Source organism: Bombus pyrosoma, unplaced genomic scaffold (genome assembly GCF_014825855.1).
Source record: "Bombus pyrosoma isolate SC7728 unplaced genomic scaffold, ASM1482585v1 HiC_scaffold_4717, whole genome shotgun sequence".
In the NCBI taxonomy this organism is placed as follows: Eukaryota; Metazoa; Arthropoda; class Insecta; order Hymenoptera; family Apidae; genus Bombus; species Bombus pyrosoma.
The window spans coordinates 73,199-83,262 of NW_025219976.1; the positions used below are offsets into that span (position 1 = coordinate 73,199).

The window sequence follows — 10,064 nt, forward strand, 5'->3', positions numbered from 1 at the left end:
ATGCTCACGAAATGTCGCAAGTGCTGAGTTTATGTTAGTCATCGTGGCGACGACATTTAGCATACCCCCGAACGGGACGATCGCGGTGCGTGTATCAAATTTGTGTAAACATTGTTTATATGCGCTGTTATGTATTAACCACTTATGGTAACAATGGACTAGAGGAAACATTAACCCTCTCTATTCGAAAATTTAATGGAACGATTTTCGAGTTGCTGTTATGGATTTTAATGAGTAAGCAGATTTAACGTCGAACCTATGATTTTTCTTACAAGGATGGTTTACGTTTTCGAATGCCATAATCTTCTTCTCCACGACTTGTACGAGGTAAGCTGCGGATCTACATTCGTTCGTGTAAAAAGCAAAGCGCGATTCTTTTGTTCTCGATTTTTATCTTATTTTGGCTTTAAGAATCTGTATTGGAACTTATCTGCGGTATCACACGATTTTCGATACGTTCGTGGTGTTTCAAGTACAGTACTTGTTATACAGAAAAGAATCAATATCGATAACTGATACCTTTGCCTTTGATCGATATTAATCGATAACAGATTGAAATTTGTAGGTCGGGGTCGATAGCATTGATATAGTATCGCTCACATCACTAGATATGTATTATAGAAATACGAACTCGTCGTCTGAATACGCACTCATAATATACGTTTATAAATATATTAAATATTTATTAGTGTTTTTTCATCCAAAGTTGAGCCCGTATTATCAATAAGATCTTAATGTGAATTGAATTCAAAGGTGATCAATCTATATCGTCCTCTAATAACTCTTTTCAGTAAAGTTATTCACCAATATATAACAAGAATGGAATACGCTTAAATATAAAATAAAAATTAAGGTAATTAGGCACAAAAGCGGCTGCACCTCCGATTTTGATGAGATTTAACTATGATGTAAAACTCATCATTTGAACAATATTATACTATAAACATTATACCATTACCCGACTTTAGTTTCCGAGATATTTGCAACAATCTGCTGGTAATACTACATTAAATTTTACCTACATATGCACGTCCTTAGCAACATATGCGTCCGCGTAGTGCGATCGCTTATCCGCCGTTTCTATAAACACATCATAGCTGGCGCGAAACGATCTGTATAACGGATGATCTCGTGGAAAAACGAAAAAGTTTAACAAAATACGGGACGACGGCAATGCTACTCAATGTCGATATGAGGCTAATGGCCTCACGCATTTTGTGGAGCGACAGGTTAGACATTCGCCAACATTGAGTACTATTGTTGTTGTCAGAGGGTCATAAAACAATAATAGGGTAATCACGTCTGACAAACCTCCTACAGGCCACAGCCATCGAGACAATAATCAGCTAGTGTCCCAGGCTGAAAAGACAGTAACAGGATAACCACTTGTGACTGGCTCCCGGCGGCAACCCCTCCAGAAGGCCCAAACCCCAGCATATAAAAACGCTTCCAAAATCAGCACTTGGAACACTCTACTGCAAGATTCTGAACCGTACACACTCCGTCATAACACTCTGAGCTGTTACTCCGTTGGATTCAATAAATTCTACTATCACATGTAAAAATCCGAATTTTATTTCCTTACTTGTGAATCGTTCGAACTACGAGGCGAGGATATCACCAGTGATAAGTTAATTTAGTGATTTCTTGTATCTCCTACGTGAGACTGACGCATATGTTGCCTCATAAGCAAGATTCAATATAATAGTAGCAGCAGCTTTCTATAAATATTTCGAAAATTAAGTGAGTTTACCCCTTATAGGAAAAAAGTCGAGTTTCACAACTTAAATTCGTTAAAATCGGAAGTGTAGCCGTTTTTGTGTACAAAGTATGATATAACAAAATCCTTATAAATTGCATATGTAAGTACAAAATATCTAAAATGCTTCGTAAATTCAGTAAATTATACAAACCTCTCAATTATTTTATAATATTCCGGTCTTTGATCTCTAAATTTTAAAGCAAACATACATGAACATCCAATCATGGATGACACATAGCAAGGCAATGACTCTCTTCCTTGGTATGCAGTAACCAGTTCCTTTAAGTGAGGTGGTGGTATAAGAGCAACGAAAGTTCTTGGTAAATTGTCTCTTAATATTCTAAGAGTATTAATTAAATCTATTTTGTGATCATTTAACATAGACCGTGGAGAAGTTACACACATATTGGTGCAAAAATCATTACTTCCAACCATCAATGAAATCAACTGTAAAACATAAAAGTATATATTTTATTGCGTAAACGATTAAATAATAAATGAAATTATAAATTTCATTTAAAAAAAAGAAATTGTTCAATTTTATACTTGCATCTAATCTTTTTTAATTGTAATTATAATTTTTAATTATATTGCAAGTGTGTTTCTAGTGAATAAAAGGTAATGTAATTAATTCTTGAAAATAATTCACCAGAATTGCACAGAAATACTTCTCGAATTATAATGACAATAATTTCATTATAATCTTTATTCCTTATTAATGAACGTATAAAGGTTTTGGATAATTTTTATTTTAATATTTGAATAAGAATGATAAAGGTAAATAATTTAGATTTTATGAGAATTTATGTTTTATTAATCTGCTGTTAATTTCAATGGTTATATGCATATTAAAACAGCACCTCCCATATAGTAAATATGTATTGTATATAATTACTTTGTCTACGAATATACGAACCTTCCAATGTTTATTTATATCTACCCTTGGGTCTTCCTTCATTTTATTGACTAGATATGTCGCCATGAAAGTCATATCTTTAGACATAGTCCCAGGTTCAGCGACGTTTAACTGTGCAGCTGAATCAGTACTTATAGCGTCTCCAAGTGAATAACCTACTAATTTAGGATTGAATTCCTGTTTATAGGAAAATTCAACTATGAAAGAAGTACTCGCATTTATAGCGATATCACAAATCACACGCGTAAACAATGTAAATATAAGAAATGAACAAACTTTAAGAATATTAGGGAGAGTCAGGTACTGTCGCCAAGTTCCCTGACCGCCGATACTGCCTACTATGCCTCTATTTTCAATGTTCACTTCGAATATATAAAACGAAGTAATACCGGCGCCGATTGTCAAAGAATCACCCATTGCAGCAATGACATCTATGTCTCCTGGTTTTAAACGATGAACTGACTCGGGAACTTTCGAAGACCTGCCGACTAAACAAATTAAAGACATTAGAATACATATGAACTTGAAAAGATAAGCATTAATTTCACTATTCTTAAACTACAGTGGGGTGAGGAGCTTGTAATGTTACATCTTATCTGTCTTAAAAAATGATATTAATAGGACAAGACTATGAATGAATTTGAAATCACATTGCCATTCTTATAGCCACTACAAATTATGAAGAACAGTGTTCTTCGTTGTAATTTCCTGCCACAAAAATTTACCAACTGTTGCCTAAGATAAATTGTAAAAATTACAGGAAATAACAAAAATCTGTGGTTTAAATTGGGTAATGATTTTAAAGAATGAATATCATAATATAGTATTTACGGATAATTTCATAAAGTATTTGGCAGCAATAACCATAAATTTTGTTAACTACCTGTTACGTTGCAAGGAAAAGAGACGTCTATTGGAACTTCATCTTGAAAGTTATTTTTATTTCGTAATTGAGATACTCGTTCCTCACTCCTTGTACCTACAAAATAGTCCTTTTAAAACATTTTACAAAAATACTTTATCTGTGATATAACGTTGCACGCGATATGTCAAAATTCCGATAAAATAATGCAAAAAGTATGTCAAAATCTCATCATGTTCGAACCGCTCGCCTATCAGACAAAAATTCAATCTATGTGAATTACCATCAGCGTCAGTATAACCATTTCTAATATTGTGTAAATTAGAAAGAAAAATAAATGGGTTATAGGTTGGTTCACAGTAGTGAAATAATTTTCGGCGAATCTATTGATTCGGAAATGTTGCACTATGTCTCACCTGTCTGCTCGTCATGTACATACTTGATAGCGACAACGCACCTTCGTACCGTTAGAAAGGCAGATAGCCCGCCGCTATTTAGTCTTACGATAATTTCTGATTGAGCCAAAGGCTCTTTAAGAACCTCGGTAGGGTGGTTGAGTTAATATTTGGACAGCCGACGGTAGGCGAATCGAAGTAACTGAACTACGAGGTATCGATGGAAAGACTATTTCGAGAGATATGTAAAACAGTTTAACAAAGGATGAGTTGATAGACAGATAAACCGATGGCAAGCGATTCGACTTTGCATTGTCAAAGAATAAAGAATACAGAGCAGGGATATTGTTTAAAGGATCTGGCCACGGTGTGGAAAAGGCAGTGATGCTTTTTGCTAAGCGGATTGTCAGAGACCGCACGGCTCTTAACTCGGAATTTTGCAGTCGCAAAGTACTAATAAAAATTCATATTTTTCTTTAAACGTACAAATAATAATAATACAAATAAGTAATAATCGAATTCACGATACGTTTACAAAATCATATGAAAGAAAAGTTAAGTCATGTCTAGTATTAGGATATTAATCCAATCCAATCTATAACCCACTGATTTACCGATTTTTATTTATGTTAAAGACGATTAACGTCGATGAGATAAATTTAGGTTGAGTTTGTGGCAGCACTCGGCAACAATGTATATCGCCGAAGCGAAGTGCCTAATGAGCCATCTATATCCCAACGATCCTTCCACCGAATGTTCGAGAAGAAGGCGGCAACGGTGGCTAACGCCTAACAAACTCGTGCAAAGTGGGGATATTGAGGGGCGACAAAAAGAAAAGAATCGAATCTGATCGACAGTCGAGTTGTAACCGGACAGCGAGATTGACTAGCGAAACCGAGAGCGATACGCGACGCGATCAAAAGAAGACACTTGTTAATAAATATATTGTTGACCTAAACACCGAGTGATTATTTAACGCACTACACCCAATATCACCTCAAGTTATATAAAGATACCGCCACCAATTAAGCCAGAATGAGGGGTAATGGAAACTGAATTTAATTGAAATCAGAAAGTTGACCTTGACAACATATCCCAAATTTATTGAAAGATTCAATGTAATTACCGAAGAGCTTTAAACAAACAAACGATATTCCAACAAAAACTGTTACGGAAATAGTGTGCAAATGAAATATTTTTCATAATGTGTGAACAGAAAAAATAGTACAATAAATACCAGAATTTGAAAGTCAAAAAAGTAGGTATACAAACATTTTCTGGCTCACTGTATAAGACAGCATAAAGAAAAAGTGAAACTTACTTATTTCTGCTTAGTGACGTATCAATATATATATTCACATGCTATGAGCACGTGTTGTCATAATCGCACATAAAAGATTGGATATATGTATTGATTTTTGACTAATAAACATGATAGATGATGTACTGATCTACAATTTTGTTCCTGTAATATTTCGTTACCAAATTACTACCGATGGTCGGTAAGAACGATACTAATGTACAGGAACAATTAAGATTTGTAAGCTACACAAAAAGTTATGTAACGTGTCTTGTTGAATTCATACATAATGATAAATATGTCTGTATAAAAAAAGTTATAAATTGTAAAGAAAAATTCATGAAATATTCACATTAAAGTTGTATTATTGTATTACACCGACTTTGGAAAAGAAGGAGGTGTCTTAATTTAAGTAAATAATTGCAATATAATATAGTATAATGGATATGAAAATAAGCAATAAAGTTTATGAAAGTTGATGTTGATGAAAGCGGTAGGAATTATTCTTTCTTCCATGGTATATATCGACAATAGGCAAGATTTAATGGAAATGTCATCGTTCCTCTTTTTAATGATAGGCTGCTGGATATTTCTTCATCGTTCCTTAATCACGGTTTTAACTTTAATGATAATTGTTTGTTAGTTCGATTTCTACTGTTATTTAAGGAGCAGAAAAACTAGAATTTCATTCAACCTTTTGTCACAAGATTAGATCCAGCAGAATATTTAATTATTTTATATAGTTTTCACTCTTTGGATGAAATGTTCAATTTTACTATGATCTAGTATTTTTCCACTGTACATGGTATTACTTGCGAACAGATCACTAAATCTTATGACGTTTAGAAGAATCAACAATATGACGACAGACAAATGAAACCACACTATGTTCTTATCAGATGTGTATTACTATAGTAACGTCACTATCGATCAATTGTATTAAACATTATATCGCTCTGACGACTTGACAGGCTGTTGCTAATAAATTTCTGTTTTATAGTTGCATAAATAGTTATTATCGTTCGGTCGTTCGGCAAAAGGGTAAAAATTGATAAAACAATTAAAAAAGGACGGACCGTTTTTTTTTTGCATATATCTTAGGCGATTCATTTCTAAGTAAGAAACGTTTTCAATTTTGATGTTATCTCTTGTGATTCTTGAGATACGCGATTTTGAAGTACTATAAACATACCTTTCTTAAAAAGAGAAATTTAATCTCGATGAGCCTTAACCTTGACGTGCAGTAGCTCACGAAAGAATTCATTTGAATTTAATAACATCTGTAAAAGTTATGAAACGATTGGTCCGATTATCGTACTACGGGCTATGCCCGTAGTTGTAGGTTAAGGGAAAAATTAAAATAATTTGTTCTTCTCTAGTAATTAGTTTCCTTGGTCTGCCTGTAGGATATTTGTTTGTGACTGTTTCTTCGATTTCTGACTCTGTGATAATATAACGTATCATAGGTACATATCTATCTTATATTTTAGCGATCTGCTGTTATAATTTTCATCTTTGTGTCCTTTTTATATCAATTCCCTCTCGAATATCTGTGTTTCTAATTATTTGGGACTTATTATCTCTACAGAGATTAATATTATTCACAACGAAGCACAAAACTCACTGCACAATTTAATTTCTACATCAACTGAGTCTGCCAACGTTTTCTTATCACTTTTTATACGAAAGTATTGTTTAACATCGCTTAACGTCTAAACGTTCCATTACTTTTGCGATCCTGTTCCTGTACATCCTTGCAATGAAAGATTTCACAACTTCTACAAACGTTATTGGATTTGTTCCAAATTTTAGATATATAAATGTATAATCTTGATACTTGTTTCTTATAGTAGTTGAAGCATTGTTTTCAGATCTTAAATTTAACGTGTGTATTGTTATTGTCTAGAGTTTTAACAGCATGTGAAAACTTTCATGAGCTACTGTATATTTTCGAGATTTTTATTATAAAGTAAATACGTACGGAGACGAGCGGTAACAACTCCTCTCCTTGTAACTCGTCGCTAACCTAACCAAAACCCAATGTCCATCTAAAATCACAATCAGATGTCGCTGCCTCTTATACTCGTAGAACAAGACTGACCAGTATTTTAAGAACAAATGGAAATGGTATACAGATTTCTAGAAATCTAGATTTCACGTTTACCTAACAGCTCCTCACTCTTACTACACTTCAGTATTGCTATTATGTTTCGTTACGAATTTCGAAATAAGTACGATTTACAAAATTCCACATCTCAAGAATCAGAAGAGAATGCCACAGAATTCATAGCGTGTGTCACTTAAAAATATAATCTCTACAATATTTACATGTCAAAAGAAGAATGGTCCGTGCTGTGCAAGTTTTTGTCCACTTTTACCGAAAGAAATTTCGTCAACGTATCATTTTGTCGTGAACATATATTTATTCACAATGGAATATTAGTTTATGAAAAATAAGATTCGCCATATTTCAATTTTCCTCAAAAAAGCATCTCTCTTACCAAAAGAAAATGAAATTACTGCATAAAGACGTAACACGAAATAAACTAAAACAGACGTACCGTAGGAGTGCGTTAACCAATTACGATATCCACGATAGATGTAACTAAGAATCGACGTATCCAAGGCAGTTCTTTGCGACATGGTCAGCACGCATAATTCTAATACAATGCACAGATACAGCTTCTTCATCGTAAGTTTTCTTGCACAATCAAATGGTCACTTTTAAGTTTCCACGGTAATTTTTTATTTTTGTTAATTATAAAGATAGAAAGATATAAATTCTTGCGATGACTGCTAACTGCTACGCGTATTATCGAGGGCCCTTGATAGCACCGTATCCAGTCTTACTGTTGTTTAGCGAACGTTGCGAACACTGCTCGTACTCGTAAAAGATTTGGAACTGCTATGATACAAGATGATAATGAGAGACAAAATATATACTTTAATTCAGATACTTCCATCTCAATTATCATTTTTTACATATTTATATATTTGTATTTATGCTGTCGACAAGGTCAAAAAAAGCTAATGAATACGAATAAGCAACGCTTGCGCAATATGATTTACATATTGTATAATGTGTATGTACTACCGTTATTTCTAATTGTACTTTAAGCATACTATTGAAATTGTATAACAAAAAAGATATCTGAACAAAAATTTGTTCTCAAGAAAAATTTTGCCGATTTCCAAACGCGTTAAAAATTGAAAAATAACTTTATTGTATTTATACAAATTAAGTGCGCTAAAAAATATGAAATAATTTCTATTTTTACACCGGCTTCAGAAAAAAAAGGAAGTATCTCAATTTTTTTTTTATTACTTATCTAAATTTTACAATTTGTCCAGTGGGACATTTGGTAAAGTATTATAGCTTAAATATACATAGCATGTGGATGGCTACCCCCAGCGGGGTACCATCTTCGTGTAAGTACCTCAATTTGACGTGTATTTTCCCTTCTTCCTTATGTATGTTCGCCGATTTCTTTGAAATGACTTGACTAAACGGAACTTTATTCATCGTATAGGGAATGTTCTCCCGTTGATCCCGTTAGAAAATTTTTTTGCATTTGTGTTTTGTAAATTATTTTTCTTTGCAAAAATTCAATTTTTACATATGTTTGTCGGTTACTAAAGATTGAATTAAGCTATCGGAATGAAATCTTATGCATCTTCTAGGGCTACTATTCTTATTGCAAACTTCATTGTTAACTATTATAATTGTAATTTGTTTTTACCAATTTCATTTACATGTGTTTGGTAATTGCCCCGCAATTGTTAGACTGATATCGAGGTGACACCAAAACAGCAGCCTGACCTATAACGAAATATAATTGTAGTATCATGGACACATTGCCTAAGAAATATCAGATGAACCATAAACAATGTTGCGAAATGCTAGCAGGCCAAAAGGATCTGGAAACTTTAATGGGCCGAGCGGCCCGTTAATGTGTCCTTGGTCCTCCAGTCGCATAGTTCCGCGAAAGAAGGCATAAACCAGGTCAGAAGGCGTGACCATGACCGCAGACGGTTACGGAACATGTCCGTGGTGGGGATATGAGAAAAGATAAAGGGATGCTTAAGAGAGAAGGACGAATGGACAGGCAGTCGTTAACTAAGAGTTGAGTTGCCGAGTTGTTACGAGTTGTAAACTATTAGTTGTGAGTTGTGAATTATCTACTTAGTTGTCTTAGTTATAGCACATTACTGTATTTAGTTCATGTTAAATAACCATCGTTTCCTGTTTAATCTATTGTAAATAGATCCATCTATCAATAAATTTGTCATATATGTTGAGGTCATTAGATGTATAAACAGAGAAACGCGTGGATAAATTGTAAGAGTGAAAATATATTTTAATACAGACGTGTAAGTACAAGTAGGAATATAATTTGAGCTGGTCCAGATCCGCACGCTAGCAGTGTTACCCTCTAACTGAAAACCCTGAAGCTATCGTCGCCTGTCAGCTGTCTATGGTCTGCCTTCGTCCCAGTCTTTTGTCTATACGCTGTCGATGGCTTCAGTGCTTGAGAAAAGTAAAAAGACCAGATGTAGAGTTTTCTTAGAAGTGGTGATCACTTCAACAATATAGGATACTGGAAACCCTAATTTCTAGTACTTCTGAATAAATAAATCCTATATAATCATGTCCGTATCAGCGCTCACCATTTAGATTTAACATCAATACGTGAAACTTTGCTGCCATGAATATTTTTCACATATCTTTTTTCCTTAATACAATGGTGCTTGTTGAGATGAACTGACCAACTTTGCATATGAGGTCATTTATTGTTGTAAAATGTTATTAATGCTTTTTTGGTATTTTC

The 10,064-nt window shown here is 33.8% G+C and overlaps 1 protein-coding gene across 1 annotated transcript in view; it reads right to left on the minus strand.

Annotated features, from left to right (window-relative positions):
• Positions 1 to 7,958, minus strand: part of LOC122577475 (phospholipase B1, membrane-associated-like) — an 11,100-nt gene extending 3,142 nt beyond the window's left edge. Inside the window, exons 1-5 of the mRNA XM_043748801.1 lie at positions 7,797 to 7,958; positions 3,562 to 3,657; positions 2,955 to 3,166; positions 2,679 to 2,855; positions 1,914 to 2,209 (exon numbers count right to left, since the gene is read on the minus strand). Coding sequence (XP_043604736.1) covers positions 1,914 to 2,209; positions 2,679 to 2,855; positions 2,955 to 3,166; positions 3,562 to 3,657; positions 7,797 to 7,926 — 911 coding nt within the window. The 5' untranslated portion in view covers positions 7,927 to 7,958. The remainder of the gene's footprint in view (positions 1 to 1,913; positions 2,210 to 2,678; positions 2,856 to 2,954; positions 3,167 to 3,561; positions 3,658 to 7,796) is intronic.
• Between the last annotated feature and the right edge of the window lie 2,106 nt (positions 7,959 to 10,064).